Source organism: Carassius carassius, chromosome 38 (genome assembly GCF_963082965.1).
Source record: "Carassius carassius chromosome 38, fCarCar2.1, whole genome shotgun sequence".
Classification (NCBI taxonomy): domain Eukaryota; kingdom Metazoa; phylum Chordata; class Actinopteri; order Cypriniformes; family Cyprinidae; genus Carassius; species Carassius carassius.
In genome coordinates, this window is record NC_081792.1 from 21,905,890 (window position 1) to 21,925,129 (window position 19,240).

General features: G+C 37.2%; 2 protein-coding genes across 2 annotated transcripts; one reads left to right on the forward strand and one right to left on the reverse strand.

Annotated features, from left to right (window-relative positions):
• The first annotated feature begins 1,118 nt into the window (after positions 1-1,118).
• On the forward strand, positions 1,119-7,079 carry LOC132119199 (uncharacterized). The gene is made up of 12 exons (XM_059528993.1): positions 1,119-1,319; positions 1,406-1,512; positions 1,665-1,761; positions 2,046-2,388; positions 2,602-2,721; positions 3,407-3,546; positions 3,738-3,960; positions 5,127-5,158; positions 5,979-6,300; positions 6,411-6,530; positions 6,631-6,773; positions 6,880-7,079. The coding sequence occupies exons 1-12, from the start codon at positions 1,227-1,229 to the stop codon at positions 7,066-7,068; spliced, it is 1,929 nt and encodes a 642-aa protein (XP_059384976.1). The 5' UTR covers positions 1,119-1,226; the 3' UTR covers positions 7,069-7,079.
• A 29-nt stretch (positions 7,080-7,108) lies between these two features.
• On the reverse strand, positions 7,109-13,915 carry LOC132119564 (angiotensin-converting enzyme 2-like). The gene is made up of 18 exons (XM_059529630.1): positions 13,620-13,915; positions 13,130-13,288; positions 12,893-12,986; positions 12,138-12,281; positions 11,880-11,992; positions 11,485-11,590; positions 11,235-11,332; positions 10,818-10,987; positions 10,023-10,249; positions 9,777-9,921; positions 9,565-9,663; positions 9,285-9,407; positions 8,977-9,155; positions 8,730-8,788; positions 8,541-8,641; positions 8,319-8,435; positions 7,891-8,085; positions 7,109-7,527 (listed from the first exon to the last, which is right to left on the reverse strand). Exons 1-18 carry the CDS (start codon positions 13,800-13,802, stop codon positions 7,425-7,427), a joined length of 2,415 nt encoding a protein of 804 aa, XP_059385613.1. The 5' UTR covers positions 13,803-13,915; the 3' UTR covers positions 7,109-7,424.
• Between the last annotated feature and the right edge of the window lie 5,325 nt (positions 13,916-19,240).

The window sequence follows — 19,240 nt, forward strand, 5'->3', positions numbered from 1 at the left end:
GTCACAGTGGTATCGTGTATTGTAATCGAATGTAGCCCAAGTTATTACCTGTTGAACAGTAGACAGCACACGCGATGTTCATCTATTAAGGATCTCCAGCGCTAGCAAATAATAGCCTTTGCAGATTTGCTTTCAATTCAGTGCAGTTCCAGCCACGTTTTCAACGCTGCTGATGTTCTTAAACGTTACAACTCCGAGTGAACCACTTCAGACGCTCAGCGCGTGCGGCAAGGAACTGAACGACTCATTCAAACTGATTCATGAACCAATTCACTCGTTTGCCAATTGGTTTGATCAAGCCTTTGAACAGAATTGACTCAAAAGAATGAATCATTCGCGAATGGGCATCGCTCATTGTCCAGAGAAAAGTAGACGGCGCGTTTGGAATAAACTGAAGCATTTATAACATTTATTGCATTAAGATAAAGTAACGAGAGGAGCGTCGCCCACAGTAACGAAGTAAAAGTACAGATTTTTCCCCAAAAATTTACTCAAGTAAGAGTATAAAGTACCCATCTTCAAATATTCTCCGAAAAGTATTAGTTACCCCAAAAACTTACTCAAGTAAATGTAACGAAGTAAATGTAACTCGTTACTACCCACCTCTGCATTTGTAGGCGGTCCGGATTCAGTGCATTACATTTCATTTGGGAAATCCGATATATACTTTTAAAAATCTGAATGAGGTATGTTTCACTATTTTCAAATTTAACTTTCAAATTTAACATTATTTTCAAACACTCATGTCCTCATGTCGTTAACATAATTGTGGATGGGACTAACAGAAACTGACCAATCATTATTTTGACAAGTGTATGGAAAGCACCTATAGGAAAAGGGAGAAGGTATAAACTGCCTATAACTGACCATTAAAACTCACGTTAAATATATTTTAAAGCACATATATGAAGTCATAGTGAAACTATACATTTATAATTATTATCCTGTGATAAATAACATTCATCTGGAAAATTACCAGCTTCTCTGGGTAGGCCACAGCAGAAAATGGCCCAGCCGGGCCACCCATAGCTTTGCCACTGGTGCAGTGTGGTGGATAAGAAAATCTCACAGTAAGCCATCCATTATTTGCTGAATTGTATTACTGTCTTTCCCCATCTTTGTGATTACACTTTTATGTCCTTCCCCTACAACTCTATACTTCTCCCTTTCCAACCAACTCTAACACTGGTTTGGTGACGTCAGATCTAGCTTCCCCTTCCTACCATATGATCAGGTCAACTGGCTTTCAAAAGGCAGTGTTTCAGAGTCTGGACTCACACATCCTCATAATCGGCACTGAAATCATCATGGCAGAAGAGGTATGCAAATCTAATCTATAACTGATCAATGTCTATGTTAGTTGATAAATGTATCCAGTTGAAAACATTTGTGTGACATCTTATAGGGGAATCCTGTTCGTGGTGGTGTTATGTTGCTCCACACTGAAAAAGAAGGGAAACACTCATATGAAGTGAAAGGCTTTTTAAACCATAACAAAGGAATATTCGCGAGGTGAGATATCTATCTATCTATCTATCTATCTATCTATCTATCTATCTATCTATCTATCTATCTATCTATCTATCTATCTATCTATCTATCTATCTATCTATCTATCATCTGTCTGGCTGTCTGTTCATTCATCTATATATTCTTTTATTCAGCAAAGGAGATAAACTTATAATGATAAACAACAAAGATATGGAAGATTTGACTCCACAGGCATTTGCTAAGCTCCTGGCTGAAGGATCACTCTTACTTGTGAGTTTTATTTTCATAATGCACTCTCATGAGCAATTACCTCCTAAGGCGAAACTAAAAGTGCAAAAAAAAAAAAAGTGTTTTTTCTTATTTTTCGTCTTGTCAGCAAACTGTGATTGGTCACATGGACTTCACATGGACTGTCTGAGTTTTTCACACATTAAATACCATGAATAACATCATCATGGTTGATTTCTTTTAACTGCTTGGTGAATAAAACTCCTGTTTGAGCTAGATTGGCTTTTTTACATCAACTGTGCTGAGGTCAATAATTTCTCTCTTAGACCATACACCATTCGCCCAAAATCAAAATCGAAGAATGTGAATCTGAGGAAATCAGTGTCCATACAAAGGAGTCGACAGTCATGAGATTCAGCCTGATGATGGTAAGAGAGGAAGATCTAGAAGCCACTGTAATCGAACCAACGCCAGAGTGGGAAAGCAAAGACATTGAGGACGACTCTTTCATTGATGACACACTTCTGCTTGTCTCCATGGATGACACAAGGTTCATTATGATCATTGCTCGGGGCGGTGACCCTGACAACCCTTGCAACAGCTGTGGAGGGACAAATTGCCAATTTAATGAAGTTGTTGTCCTGCCTGCGAGAACTGAGATTACCCTTAGTAAGAAATGAATGTTGTTTTCATTGGCATTTTCATATTTATGTTTTATCCTTTTTTTTCCCAAGTTCTTAAATCTTATGATTGACATTCATAAAACTTAATACCACAGTAACACTGCAATAATGTTCATACAGATTTTAAGGAAAACATATGCTAAAATAAATGTGATTTTGTTTGATAGTTTAAAGTGGTATTCTTCCTCTGTTTTGTCAGATTCTTCAAGGATTTTGAAACAAGTCAGAGAGAAACATAATATGATTTTGAAGAGTTTCCTCATAGGAAAGTATGTCACCCCACAAAATCAGCAGATGTGTTTAAGTGACATCATGTCAGGTTGGTAATTAATATAAAATATAATAATAATATTGTTACAAACTGCAATATCTGAAACTACAAGATGGGGATCCAAAATGCAGTATTTATTAAGGTGTAATCCAAAACAATAGTATGTCCAATAAACAGGCAAGAGGTCATAAACACTGAGTAAACAGTCCAACACAAAACACCAGGCAAACAGGGTAATCCAGAAAACAGGCAGGGGTCAAGTTAAACAATAAAGCACTCAGAAATGCAGTAATAACACATTCAAGACTTTACAAGGACACAGGGAAATAGACAGGCCATAAATAGGTAACAAGGGGGAGGAGTTAATTAAACACCATGATAACTAATAAAGGAAACCATGACAACAAACAAGGCTGAGGGACAAACAGCAGATGAGACCGGGAAATAGAGTCTAGGATGGAGTGGGGAGGAGTGCCATCTGGTAGATGTCCAGGGCACTCCAGCTGGTGATTGTGACAAATAGTACATATATATATATATATATATATATATATTAATAATATTAGAATATATTTTTGTAAATAATTTGTTTAAGTTTTAGAACGTAAGTATGCTTAGAAGAGAAATATATAAACAAATACCAATTTGTGTCAGAATTTTTATTTTTTATTTAAATATTTTGATTTGATCCAAGTATATTCAGAAATTTATTTTGCAATACTTTTTGTTTTAGCAAATATCACCCTCTACTATTACACTGCCACCATCCCAGACATTAAAGGTGTTCCTGTTGTACTAAACTTCACTGACACAGAAAACTTCTTCTGCTGTACCTCCAAGCAAGGTGAAGATAAGAAGTTTTTAACAATCGTGGTAAGTTTATTATTATTATTATTATTATTATTAAGATGTATTAGATGTTTTTATTAGGTTTTTATATATCTTGACACCATTTACATTTTTTTTATTATAAGTGTGACTTATGCAGTCTATTCTTATGTGGAACTTATGGATGAACTGTTCCTTTAAGCTGAAACTAGACTTTTGTTTTGTTTTGTTTGCAGAGCCACAGTAAAAATGACCTTAAAAGCATCTGTCCTGATGACCGAGACAAATGGTCTCTTGTATTCTTCATGTCTAGTGGGAAGGACACTCTTCGGTATTTTGAATCAGCTCTTTATAGAGGATGGTTTATTTACACACAAAGTGTAGATGAAGTGAACATGAAAAAAGACAATGGTCAACGCGGTGACTTCTCATTCATAATTCTGAGTGATAAAAGGTCAGGTTAGAATTCAAGGTCTTGATATGATTGCTGGGAAGCTGAGAAATGTTCTCAAATTAACTTACATTTCAATATACATGTTTTGGATGAGTTAAAGGTTATGGTTGTCTTAACGGATGCAGCCTCTTCCAAAGAATGGTGTGTTTTACTGCCATCGCAGTAGTAAGTAGATATGTATCATACTGTTATACTGTCATCTTTTTATATTCAACTAATTTTAAAATGATGTTTTTAAACCAACACGTGTAATTCAAATTTACTTTTATTTCTAACTGTCCATAGTTACTTTTTTACTAGTAACATAATGCATCTAATTCTTGTATGTTATCAACAGTTTTTAGGCTACATTTATCTGTTTAAGCTGAAAGCTACTAACAACTTAGAAATGTTGCTTTTGACATATTTATGATTACTCACTTTAGGTGTGATTAATCGCTATTAATTTAAAAAACCTGTGCGAATGCTTAATTGCATTTTTTTTTAAATCCTCTCAGCTCTATCTTTAAATTGATAAAATATATGTTTTTACTTTTTTTTTAAATTAATTTTACTAATTCTGTGAAGGGAATTTTTTTAATTAATTATTATTATTATTTTATAAATAAAAGATTAATGAAACATTAATGAAATGTTATTGTCACGATCATGGACTTTCTGTTCCTTTTGTGTTTCCCTATTTTGGTCATGTTCCATTCCTCGTTTTGTTAATTGATTAATCCCCACCTGTTTTCATTCCCCTGATTACTTTCCTTGTCTTTAAAAACCCTGTCTGTTTAGTTCCCCCTTATCTGCTATTGACGTTAATGGAATGTTATACCTTATGTTTGAAGATTTGTGTTGGTTGTGCCCGTGTCTCCTGTGATAATTAAAATACTCTTTTGATTTCTACATTCCTCGTGCCTTTTGATTTCCACGCCAGCAGACATTTGTAGCAGTTATTATTTTAGGTCACTGACAGTTCCATGAAGTATGAAGAAGTTCCATTGTAAAAAAATAAGGGTAAGAATTGCATCATATTTCGTTATGTTTTTTCCACAAAACATTGATCCATTTCTTATGGGCTTCCCCAGCAGGGAGATCCCCACGTATACAAAAAAACCCCCCAAAACGGTAACATTTTCCCCCTCAATTAATTTCCCACCCAAATCTTATGCTGTGGTATACCCAGTCTCATCACTTCCTCTTCCTGCTGCAAAAAAGGTTAGTGACATTAAAAAAGCAACGTTCAAAGGCAGTGCTCACACTTCCTAGTGATAAGCGCTGAGCACAGATGGCAGAAGAGGTAAGCACTCTTGTAGCAATCTGTTATTTTGTAGTTGATGTAAACATAATTAAATATACATCAATTGATCATTGTGTATATTAGAGAATTAGTCTCTAATTTTTCAGTAAGGGAGATAACTCCAGATGATGACTAGTGCATTTTCTGATCTTTCTAGTTCACTCGTACTAAATGCGCTCTTTCACTTCTCTGTTCATTTAGCCAGTTAAAATTTTACAAGAAAGAGAAATGAAACTGAAATATTTAGTGCAATCTTTCTGCCTAGTCAGAAAACTTGATGATCATGTGGCCATGTGTTCTGGTTGGCATTTGAAACATACAGTATTTTTTCGGACTATAAGTTGCACCTGAGTATAAGTCGCATCAATCCAAAAATACGTCATGATGAGGAAAAAAACATATATAAGTCGCACTGGACTATAAATCGCATTTATTTAGAACCAAGAGAAAACATTACCGTCTACAGCCGCGAGAGGGCGCTCTATGCTGCTCAGTGTAGACTACAGGAGAACTGAGCAGCATCTCTGGCAGCATAGAGCGCCCTCTCGCGGCTGTAGACGGTAATTTTTTCTCCTGGTTAATTTCTCTCGGTTCATGTCAAATAAATTTTGATAAATAAGTCGCACCTGACTATAAGTCGCAGGACCAGCCAAACTATGAAAAAAAGTGCGACTTATAGTCCGGAAAATACGGTATATATTCTTTAACTGCATTAAACAAAATAGTCTCCTCTCATAGAATCTATATCATCCGAGCACTGAAGAAACAGAAGAGTGTGAATCTAAGGACACCCGATGCAATAAAAAGCAGAAATTCATAAGGTTCAGCCTGTCGATTGATGATACTGAGATGGGTGGGCATCAGGAGCCATCAGACCCACAACCAAAGAGAGAAGAGAAGGACATTGAGGATGACGGTTTCGATGATGACGATCTGCATCATGCCCTGGCTAACATGAGCTTGAATCTGGTTGTTGATGATGTTAACAACCCTTTCTGCAACTGTGATAGTCAGTTTAAAGAAAGTGTGATTGTGTCTGAGAAAGCTGATATTTCCTATAGTAAGAAATATTTCATAATGATTTATCCATCTCCATTTTTTTTCATTTTGAATGATCTGATGTTGAAATTTCCATTCCTTTCTGGTTGTAAAATTTGGCTGCCTTTTCAGTTACTGCACAAATTTGCAAAGTGATTAAAGAACAAGAGAGTTTATTCCTGAAGTCATGGGAAGGAGGCAAGTATGTTGCATCAAGACGAAATGAGATATGTTTGGAGAGCACCATGTCAGGTTTGCATCAAATAATGAAAATTTTGTAAACATCGTATTTTTATTATTTTCTTGTTATTTTAACATCACATTTTCCACAAATGTCCATTTTTTTTTTCAGCAAAAATTACCATCTATCGTCGCAACTTCACTGGCAGTGTCACCAATTATAAAGATGTTCCCATTGTGCTGAACTTCACAGGCACAGATAACTTCCTGTCCTGCGACAAACAAGGAGAGGAAAATATTTATTTAAAAGTTAAAGTAAGTTTTCTATAATCTCTGTTTCTTGATTTTGCATTTGTGTTTTGTTTTAGCAGGGTCTTCCTGGTCAAGTTCAGCAAACCAACTTTTACCATGTTTGTTTCAGGTGTACGACAGAAAAAAGATTTCTAATCATGACCCAGAAATATTATCCCTTATTTTCTACATGTCTCAAGACTATGATGGTCTCCGGTATTTTGAGTCGGCACGCTACAGAGGATGGTTCATGAACACTATAAATGATAATGCTGTGAAAATGCAAAAAGGAGCCAGAAGTTGCTTTGTCACTGAGTGAGATGACACCGAAATACACTGAATGTTAAATATACTATTTTCGTAGTATAAAAAATACATTGAATACTTTATCAGTGTATTTATAATATTAAACTTTATTTACATTTGCCTGTATAAGCTACTAGAAATATAAGTATTTGCATTAATTAGAGTAACTTTATAAATTAATCTAATTATGTGTTCATGTTCATTTCTGAACTTTAACATAATGCACTTAAATAAAACATTTGCAAACACACCAGAAATTGGATTTGTTTTTCTATTGGAAAACTAAATGTTTCCAAAAAGCATGCAGTGGTGTGGACACTTCTTTCATCGCTCTCCTTTCTGATTTTATTTTTGGAAACACCTATTTCTTTACAGTCCTGTTTGTTCAATGTCTTCCTCGAAGGCTTTGTTCAGTTCTCCATCATTTGAATTCTCATATGGGTTCACGGTCTCGTCAGCCTTTTTAGCTTTCCTGTAAAAAAAAAAAAAAAAAAAAGGAGTTTTGACAATGTAAGAAATTCAGTACCACACATGCGGTCAAACCTCGTGTGGATTTAATTCATGGTTTTTTTTTTTTCTTCTAATTTTTTAAGCCAATATTTTAATATTTCTGTTTAAATTACTTCATATAATATGTAACTTAGATGCTAAAAATATAGTTATTATGGCATTGTTCCATTGTCGGGTAATGTATTTTTTAAATATTGTCCACATTGCTATGATGATGCAGTTCTACCAAACATGTCAGTGTTTAATATGGACAAGAATGGCATAATCGTCATTGTCACTAATCTGCTTTTAATCATTCATGAGGTGTTTCTCATGCAGTACTTACTTCTTCCTGTTTAATATCCCTGTGGTAATGAGGTAGATCCCCCCAAACAGAGTTACACCCATTACCACTCCAAATACCACCAGCCAAACTGTAATTTTTTCCTCTTTTGGCGGAGCTAATGTTGCCTGCAACCCAACAAATTCCAATGTTTCATCATTGAGTAAAAATGCACCGTTGATGCGTTCTCTGGACAGCCTGTGAAGAGATAATAAGGGAAATTCTGTGACTGAAACAACTGCTCAAGTTCCTCTTAATTACGTCATATATATATATATATATATATATATATATATATATATGTCAGTGGTCAAAATGTTATGGTTATAATATATATTTAAAAGTAATGATTCAAATATTCTAAAATTATTATAAACCATATTTAATATTTTTATTTCTATATTTTTATATAGTGTGGTTTCATGAAATACCAGATAGCTGCCTCCACATCTGCCTTAGGAATGAGTGTGTCTGGTTTGGTTGGATCCATCACAACAAAATAAAAGGAGATTCTGGCCGTTTCTTTGTATGTGTCGATATTCTCTGGCCTGTGTGCAACAAATAAGTTGTGCAATGTCACAATTTCAAGATGACAATTATTCAATCACTCTGAAATGTGCAATTAGGCGAGCATAAGAAGTGATGATACTTACATGAAATCTATTTTTATTCCCTTTTCTTCCAAATAGTACTGGCGCATGGCAAAGGCCATAGTGGACTTAAAGAGATACATTTCATTTTTATTCCAAGTGTACTGGAGATAAAAAATGACAGTAATTAGCACATTAGGCACATTCCTTTTGTAGATTCATTATGTTTGTTAAAAATTAAAAGAGACTTACTGCATCATCTCCCATTGCAGATTTTAGGCTTATTCTGACTTTGAATGCATTTGCATCTGCTGTATTTATATAGGATGCCACGAGTTAGTTAATATACCCATAAACAAAAAAAATCAACATACAGTATGTTGGCATATCAATGCTGGAAATGTATTGATGGATAAAGGTAATATAATTTAACCAATAGCTGAATTTATTTTAAGAATCCACATAAATTACAAATGTTTTGTAAAAATGTAAAACTGACTTGGGTTAATATTGACATTCCAGCCAGGCACTCTGTTGTTCTTTTGGTTCTCTTCCTTCAGCCACTCCATGAGAGTGTTGAAGTAATGTAGCAGTGGCTGAGAGTCCATCTTCGTGGTTCCTGCAACATCTTCCAGAGCACGAGTCCAAGACATGGATCTGCCTAACTCAAGCATATGCCTGTGGACCAAAATATGGGTTTGTTTATAACAGTTAGGTTTATCCTAATATGAAAGACTACAGGAGTTATTAATAGAACATACCATTTATCAAAAAGCAATATCAAAAATATCAAAGCATTCTGCATACCTGAGTTTGTTACCAGCTTTGGTTGAGTTTGTAATGTCACATTTGTAAAGGGGACCAGTGTGGCCAGCTGCCTCACATAAGGCCTCTTGAAACTGGAACTGATATATGGTTCTAGTGAAGTACCTATTGGAGAAACAAGATATGGATATGGCAGTTAGCCTATATACATCGAAATATTTATATTATATTATTTCTTGCTATTATCAATCCATTTATGTTAAAATTAAGCAATACCAAATTTTTATAGAGATGTCACTATAGAATTATTTAGTAAGATTACCTGATAAAGGAATAATCTCCAGACACATGGAAAAGTGCAGGTGGGTCACAGTACGACTCATCTCTGGGCACAGCCTCACCCACTCCAACTAGTTCTCTCCTGCGGTAATAAAAAGAAATATGTTGTGATGGGCCAGAGAGTCTGGATGTAAATGAGTTAGAGTTCACAATGTTTGGATTCTGATTATCTTTCATATGTTTTCTGTCACTTACTTCATTTGCCACCAGCGGAGCATCCACTCATCCTTTGGGATGGTCTCTTTGAAGACTTGCCACCTCCATTCCTCTAACATGTAGGTGAAGGGAAGAGTGGCCACAATGGTGAGGGCCTGCTTCATGAGGAAGTTGATATCTGTCTCTGTGAATACAAAAATAAATAAATAATTATTATTATTTTATTTTTTTTAGGTTTTGGTAAAGAATGTTCTTCATCATAGTTATAGTGCAATTGCTCTTTACCATAGTCCTGTTTGAAGTCAGGAGGTAGAAGACCCAGTGACTGCAGGTGAGAAGGAGTGGCAGCGGAAAGGGACATGATCTCTCCCACGGCCTCATGGAAACCTTCATTAGCCCCATCTCTTAGCAAATATGAGTGGTTGCGGTAAGCCATTTGGTACTGGTTATGACCCATTTCATGGTGAACAGTTAGGAAATCGTCCATGTTCACTTTAGTGCACATTTTGATTCTGTAATAAATAACAACAGTGTTGCTCTCAATAAGTTTGCTATTTATTGCTCGAAATGAGAACAGCAACTAAAATGAAAAATGGCTATTCTATTTAACTGTTTGGTACATTAAAGTATCCTGAAAAAAAACGTTTCACAGTTTCCAAAAAAAATATTAGGCAGCACAACTGTTGTCACCATCAATACTAATAAGAAATGTTTATTGAGCACCAAACCAGCATGAATGATCATGTGACACTGAAGACCAGAGTAATGGCTACTGAAAATTCAGCTTTGCCATCACAAGAATAAATTACATGTAAAATATATTAAAATAGAAAACTTAATTTTCAATAGTAATAATATTTCATGATATTATAGGTTTTTTTCTGTATTTTTGATCAAATAATTGCAGCCTCTGCATGGTAAAGTGACTTAAAAGCAATCAGTTATTTATGGAAAAACATCAAAAGGAAATATTATTTGAAATAATTTAAAATAATTCAGTTGTTTAAAATTATTATCTTATCTAATCAGTTAATCATTACCAAACATTTTCACCCAGTGTAACAACATTATCAGCCCCACCTGAAGTCCTCTCTGTTTCCCATGTCCCAAGCGGTAGGGTGGCACACCACATCTCTTCCTTCAGGCTTAATAAACATTGAGTTTGTCCAGAAGTTGTCAAACATTTCAGACATGTTTACAGACACAAAGAATTTTTCTGCCTCTTTAAAGAGGCGCAGTTCATCCCAGTCCTGAAACGGTATCAAATAATAAATAAAATGTATATAATAAATATATACTTTTTTACTGCTCCAGGCTAAAGAACAAAATGATTAATAGCATAGATAACATGTCATTTTTAGACCTTTAGACTTTAGACCTTTAGCCTGGACTTTTAAACATATATGAAGATAAAAGATAAAACCTTGGAGATAAAAAAAGATGTTTTGCTTAGAACAAAAAGTTGAGATTAGAAATGAAAATGATCGCATGTCTTACCTGGGCCACCATTTCAGAGCTCACATCGATATCAGGCTTTTCTGGATAAGGGATCATGAGAGGATACAAGTTGGTCCAAAACCGTCCCCACATATCACCTGAATGTGAAAGTCAGAAAATGTCACCATTATCCTCACATTTGATATTAAACAACACTATATACTTAAAGGATGTATTTATTAAAGTATATGTCATTTAACATCACTGTGTGCTAATTAAGAAAATCACTTCATAATGTCCAGTATATTACCAAGCAGATGTGCTGGAAGGCAAGCGTCAGAGGCGATGTGACCAGGATAGACATCTTGCAGTTTTGCTCTCACATAAGCATGAAGCTCTTTGTACAAAGGTAAAATCTGGAACATCACAGTAAGAGTGAGTTTTCTAAATCAAAAGAAAAACAGTCTTCACTCTTAAATATAAAGGTTTTTTGTTTTGCCCCATGACGGTTGCACGAAGAACATTTAACTTCCATGGAACCTTTGCACAAAAGGTTCTTTCTAATGGAAAAGGGTGCTTCAGTTTTTTTTCAGACTTTAAAGAACCATTTACTGAAAGGTTCTTTGGGGAACCAAAAATCTATGGCATCGCTGCAAAACTTCATTTTTAAGAGTGTGTGACTTGTTTTGACTTTCTTTCACCAACCTCCTGGTAAATGCGCCTAGCGTCTTCCATAACTTGGTCTCTGGAGTAACTGTATTTAGGTTCATCTATGGTTTCATAATCCCCCCTCCAGTAATCTCCATGGTCTTCATAATCTTTAATGAAAGATGTGAAAAATCTTGAACTTTGTGACCACCACATCAGCTGTCCATACAATCACAGCAGTAAAAGCAAAAGCATAATATTATCATTTGGGATTATTTAAAGCCTATGTCATAAAGTTAAGAAGAGAGCTAATACTGTTGAGTTTGGCGGCTTCGTTCTTCAGGTCCACATATTTCTCATACAGGGGTCTCATCTTCATCCCTGAGGCAACTCTCCAGCCCTCCCACACGTGGAGACGCTCATCATAGTCCCTGCTGTTTGCCATAATACTCTCTAGGCCTAGTAAATAAAAAATATATTGAAGTTAGGTAAATTGGGCCACTGATTTAAATTCAAATGTGCATTTATAGTACATGTGGTGTATGCTTTGATGAGTTCCCTGGGACCCTCACATTGCTAGCAGTGAGATCTAGTAACACCATACATGGTACTCAATTTGGTTTTGGGTTGCCAAGAATTTTTCATAAAAAGTCTCTTATGCTCAGCAAGGCTGAATACATTTAACAAAAAATTTAGTAAAATAATAATATTGTAAATATAAGCAGCCAAAGCAATCTTTGGTGTGACACGATGCTTTAGAAATCATTCAAATATGCTGATTTGCTGCTCAAGAAACATTTCTTCTTATTATAAATGTTGAAAACAGTTATGGTGCTTAAAATTTTTGGGGGAAATCATGATACTTTTTCACCAGTATTTTTTTATGAGTTTGACAGTTCGCTTTTTCAGGTTTCTTTTTTCTTTATTGCGTTTATGAATGAACACCAATAATAGAAGCCTTTCAGACAGACTCTTTTATTATTGTAAATATGGAAACAAGGTTTATGGTTTATGATCCTGAGATTTCCCTTTATCATTTGGGTGGTGATAAATGAAAAACTTGACATTACCTGGCTCCAAAGTCTGACAGTTAGTGAGGTCGTCAATTTTGCACACAGTCGCTGTGTTGTAAATAGTGCTCATCTGTGACATGATGTTCCTCAGCTGCGATGCATAAGGCAACACATTTAGTTTCAACACATTTGCCATATTACCACAGAAGAAGTGAAACTCTACATGTACCGTAGTATGAAAGCGAATTTAAATGTCTGGATGACATTATGTAAAAAAATCTATGTAATACTTACTTCACTAGCCTTGTCCGGTGAAAGCGCCCCTGATCCTTTATCTTGGAGCTTTTGAAGCTGAATTTTAATCAGTGGATCAGATATTTGATCAATGGGGTAGGCACTGGATTCCTCAGACATCTTACTGAAGTACTCACTCCAGATTGCATATGCTTCAGCCTGAAGAGAATTGAAGAGAACTTGTGATGAACACCCATATCCAGTTACTATTGCTGTTGTTCAATTCATATTTTCCCCAAATATGGGATAGTTTAGGATTTTAATAGTTAAACAGGTTAAAACTGTTTGCAAAAGATAGAAAAAAGATGCACAACTTGTCTTGAACAGTTATTTTAATTATGAATATTTTGAATTCATAATTAAAAATCCAGTTATTTTGAATATTATGAATATTTTGCCAAAAAATGAGATATTTGGTGCTTTCTATAGTTGGATGGGTTGAAATCTGATTGCAAAAGAGGCTTCAAAGATACACAAACGAAACTCTTACCTCTTTATCTGCATTTTCCTGGGAAATATCTGTGTTGTAAGCCCAGGATGCAAGGGAATACTGGTACACAAGATTGGAGGCCTCCTCATCAAATTTCTTTAAGAATTCCCTTGCTCTATCCTCCACGGTCTGAGAACAGGCCAAAGAGGCCATAGCCAAAAGCAAGAGCCAGCGAGCAAACATCGCAACAGCACTTGTCCCACCAACACTGACACTGCTGTTTTCCCCATGTATAGTTTTATCAAAGACACTCAATTGCTGTGCCCTTTGACCAGTGCCATAACCTAATGGTGCAACCCTGTGATTGAATGCAGGTGGGATGGTTCCAGGAAGGAGTGTCTCTGGATGTTGTTGCATTATATATCTTACGCTAAAATTACCATATTTATATTTATATTTGCCATTATGATGCCAGAGCATTTTGGATGGTTGCACAGGTTTTCTAAGTGGTTGATAGCAGTTGCTTGTTGGTTGCTGCAGGATTCTGGGATGTTATTTACTAGCCACGATCTTAAAGTCTTATATTCTCATTCCTTGTTATGGCTCAGGTCCTTCCTTTATTGTGATATTATTGTAAATCAGATTGCTTAAGTAACATCACAAATGATAAAAGGAAGCAAATTAAACAAAATATAATATTGTTTCAGTATGACTCAGTGATTGATGAAAATTATTACTATTATAACAGATTTACAATTTCAGTTTCACATTACTATTTACTACATTACTATTTACCGGCCTGGTATTCATTACTGAACGCTAAAGCAAAATACACCAAAAATACAGATTTTTGTAAAGAGCAGACTTGTGCTCTTTACTTTGAGCGGTAAGTCCATTGTGCAAACATAATCTAGGCCTATAAAAGCATAAATAACTGTGCCTGTGACGGCTAATAAAGATCTTTATCAATATAAACTGATGACTCAGAGTTTCATAGTTAAATTATACCATAAAATATTAAATGATAAATTCGATTGAACAGCATGATATTAGAGTTGGAACACGAGGAACATAGATGACTATTTTAAATTTCATCTGGAATGGTTCCATTAACTATTAAAACCGAATAGTAATAGTAATTTTGCAATAGTCTCACTGTAATTTAGAGGCTTTACAAACCCCACCTTCACATTCACAATTACTAAACAAAATGTCCAGACAAACATTCAGTATTCAGCTTCAACATTCAGAGTAAGTAGACTGCTAACGGAGCGGTTTAATCTGTTTATTTGACCTCATCCATGAATCAGAGATTTGCCTTTTATCTTTTGTGGTTTTTATGTGGGTGTTTTTTAAGCGAGGTTGAGTTATGGTACAATATCGTTGTCATCACTTATAAAACATGATTAAATGTTAACCAAAAATAAATAAATAAATTCAAATACATAGTTGCATAATATGACCACCAGATGGTGATATTTCTTTTTACGCTTTGAATTTTAGCTGCTGCACAGATTCCACCACGAGAGGCTGCTCGCCACACAGGGTGTGCATCATATGATGGTAAAATATTCAATATGTTACGTCCCCCTCTGTGTCTAGGGGTGACAAGGGGAGTAACATATGCAAAATTAACAATTGTGTCAGTGAACCTGCAAACAAAATAGTGAGAGAGAGTTGACTATCTGTAATCCCAGCACTCACACTCATGAGATTTTATTTACAATTTGAAGTCTTTGTACAGCATTAAAGGGTAAGGGGAAATTAGAGGTTTAACAATATGGATAATTCAAAAAGAATGAATAAGACGCTTGTAGCTTCAGGAGGGGGTTAAGGCCAAAATAACAAACAAAAAAGGGGATGCTAACTGAAACAAAGTAATCTAACTTACCTAGCAAAGAAAACATCAAAATCAACAACATGTCTCTTCCCTGACTTCCTCACTGTTCCACAAAACCAGGAGAAAAGCATACGTTGATAAAATAAAAGTGGCACCCACCTCCTTACGGGCAGAAGAAAAAAAGAAACAAATTTCTAATCACTACAGCCAGTACAACAGGCTGTCTTGAAGATACACTACAGGCCCTGATCACACAATAGCAATCAAATACAACAGGCTTTCTTAAAGCAGCACCACTGCTTAAACCACCAACTGGGAAAACAGACAAGCCAAACTCTCTCTGGTGAAATGTCCGTTCCCTCGGTTTAAATACAAGCTCCGCTCCACAGCTCTGACGAGGAACAGGTGACATCAATTAGGTCTTCTGTGAGAGGACAGGGAGGAACAGAGGAAAACCAGCAAAAAAAACTACACCTCCCAACAGGATGTCAAGCATCAATGAAGCACAGTTACATATGGAGTTAACACACAGCATTAACAGCAACAATGACATATAACATGTATAAGAAAGTAAACCAAACAACTTGTAATCACGGTAGACTCTGCGTACATGATGGAATATCATACATCGCACAAGTTATTTTGCAAAAAAAAAATACATTTATCCAGATTAAATGTTATTTGGGCTAAAAGTGGGTTCCACATAGCCGGACTATATCGGGTCTATATTTAACCCAGACGTTGAAATGACGGCTATTGCTTGCTGGGACATTTTAGGAGGTAACAAATATAATAATCTTTTTAATTTAAGAATAGATTGTACATTCTGAAAAACTCAAGAGTAACTCCTTGGTTATTTTCAACAGCTTTTACTTCACGTATATGTCCATACCACTATACTAACCATTCAGCTCAGCTTGTGTCTTGTTAAGCCCTAAACATATCTGTGCAAAAGGCGATAAAGAGAGCAACAGAATGCTGCTGCATTGAATCTGTTGAGGACTTTGATTTTGAAATACGCGCATCACGTATCGGTACGTGTGCGCGCATACGTGCAGACGTCAGTATGAACCAATTGACAGTCTGTGTCTGTGACATTTTAGCGATCGGTCTCTCTGCATAACGAGTGCCAGAAACGTTCATTATCATTTATCAGCCTCAGCTTGACTGTATTTGTGCCGTGTGCGTCCTGTAGGAGAATAAACCACACACATCCACAAACTTGTATGCATATGTCCAGCACATATCTACAATACATCAAGCTCTCATCCTTTGATAATCATTCAGCCTGCCGTGAGTCAAACCAACTGCAGTAAAGATCACACAGTGGATAGCCTGTACATTTCATTCCCTTCTGGAAGTATATAACTTGCACTTGATTCAGCTCCATCATCTCGACGTTCTCGGATGCTGCCATTACAGAGATTGAACAGAGCTAAGAATATTCATCTAATCTGAGTATTATACAGCAGCCCGTTGACTGAACAAAATACCCAAACCTCTCATCGTGACCAAGCTCATATTACAGTATCCTGACATTTAACAACTGCAGTTTATGTAAAGGCTGTCTCCCTCACTAATGTTAATCATCATACTTTATGATTATTAAACATATTGAAACTGATGCTCTGCGTGTTCTGACCGACACACCTGGTTCACTACTATACCTTGCTAGCCTTAGTAATTCAGATAGCTCTTTGCTACATTAAGTGGTCCTTCGAGCCGGATTAGTAGCTGTGCTGGGAGCATGCAGCAGAGTGTTGGAGTATCAGAGGCCGTGTCCACCCGGCCTAAGCGTTTAATCAGACAGCCCTCTTATTTGAAAGACTATGAGGTCAGTGCTATGCATTACCAGAGACAGAGTTCAGTGGCACCGCCCACACCAAGAGAAAGCCAAAGCTCACAATCTCATGTGACATGGAATGAGCTTTACCCGCCTCCAGATGATAACTCTCTTCGAGGAGCTTCGAGGAGAGCTTCCTAGACACTTCCAGACAGTCTTACACCCCTATGCCTTACAGAGCAGAGGGAGTACCACAGAGCAGGTTACTGAGTGAGAGTATGCGGTATGATTCAGTTTCACATCATGATACTAGAGAGGGTAAAATGACAGCCTCAGCCAGAGCGCCATTAGCAGTACAGCGAGATCAGTCCAGAGAGAGATGGCCAATGCCACCCCTTGCTATATCGGATGACTTTCAGGCTTCAGAGGCAGAGGAGCATAATGAAGAGTTACCTCCCCCGCCGTGGCCTTCAACAGATTACCCTCCGATGTGTGCAGTTGGTGAAGAAATGCGAGTGATCAATGTCTTGGTTGGATGATGAGCGAGTTGCAGCTCATGAAAGATAGTGTGGCCTCTAATATCTTGACTCCCACTCATTCTCACTCCACCCCGAGAGTAGTAGGCCCTTCCCAGACTAGCGGAGGGTTTGATCAGTACAATGCCAAGGGTTTTACTCCAAGGCCAGCAACTTATTCTACTGTTTCACATCCACCCCCTGTTTATTATTCAGATGTGGGCTCTGCACGGAGGAGTGGAGTCCGACCTGGCATGAATCAGTCATACCCTACTCGAAGTACACATCTCTACCCTGGGTCAGTGACGCTGGTAGGGGAGTACCGGGGGCCTACGCCGAAGATTCCCTTTTTCATCCGTAATGACCCGATGGAGTTCTCTCGTCTGAAGTTAGCCCTAACTAATCTGTTACCGGCCGATGCTTCAGAGCTTTTTAAGTACCAGATTCTGGTGGATCATGTAAAGCTAGATGAAGCGTGTCTCATTTCAGACTCCTTTATTAATTCACCTATGCCATATACCGACACAATGATCGCCTTAACAGAGAAGTTTGGACAGCTGCATCAAGTCGCCTTGAAGAGGATCGCTGCAGTGATGGATTCACCTGAGGTGAGAAGAGGAGATATAGCTGCCTTTGAGAGGTTTTCTCTGCAAGTGCAGTCGCTTGTGGGTATGCTGCAGACGTTAGGTCCAGATGGGGAGGTTGAATTACGATGTGGCTCACATGTTGCTCGATTGCTCACCAAGCTTCCACCAGAGATGCGAGCAGACTTCCGTCGTCAGATGTTCCAGCATCCTGGTCACACGCATACATTGCTGGACCTTGCAAGATGGTTACGTTACGAGTCATGGTGCCAAGGCTATGACTCCACTTCAGGTGTCGGTGGCCAGGGAACATCAGGCTATCGAGTTGAGAGGAAACGCAGCAGACCAGCAGCTACAGTGTTGCATGGATCGGAGAGTGGACAGGGCAGAGCGGTTAAAACGGAAGGCCCTTCAGTGCAGCAACGGAAGACCAGAGTAAGGCCGTACTGCCCATTTTGTGAGTGTACAGAACACTTCCTCAATAAATGTCCAGCTATACAGAAGCTCACGAGAGAGGAGGTTATTGAATGGATAAGGATCAATAAGAGATGTTGGAGATGTGCCAGAGCACATATAGCGGCCCAGTGTGATCTTAAGAGGTTATGTGATGTGTGTAATGGGAGGCACTTGAGAGTTTTGCATGATGCCAACTCACGCTCTTCAGCCGAGCCGCTGAAATCTGAGAGTTGCCTGGTGAGTACCAGCACAGACGTTCTTTATGTAGATCGGCCCTCGGTTACTTCTCGTGTACTGTTGAAAGTTGTAAGAGTATTACTGCGCAATGGAGGCAGAACGTTAGACACCTATGCGATTCTAGATGATGGGTCAGAACGCACAATGCTCCTCCCAGAAGCAGTTGACATCTTAAACTTGCAGAAGAAGCCAGAAGAGCTCGCCCTCCGTACCATCCGTCAGGAAGTTCAGACACTTCGAGGATATGCTGTCTCATTCACTATATC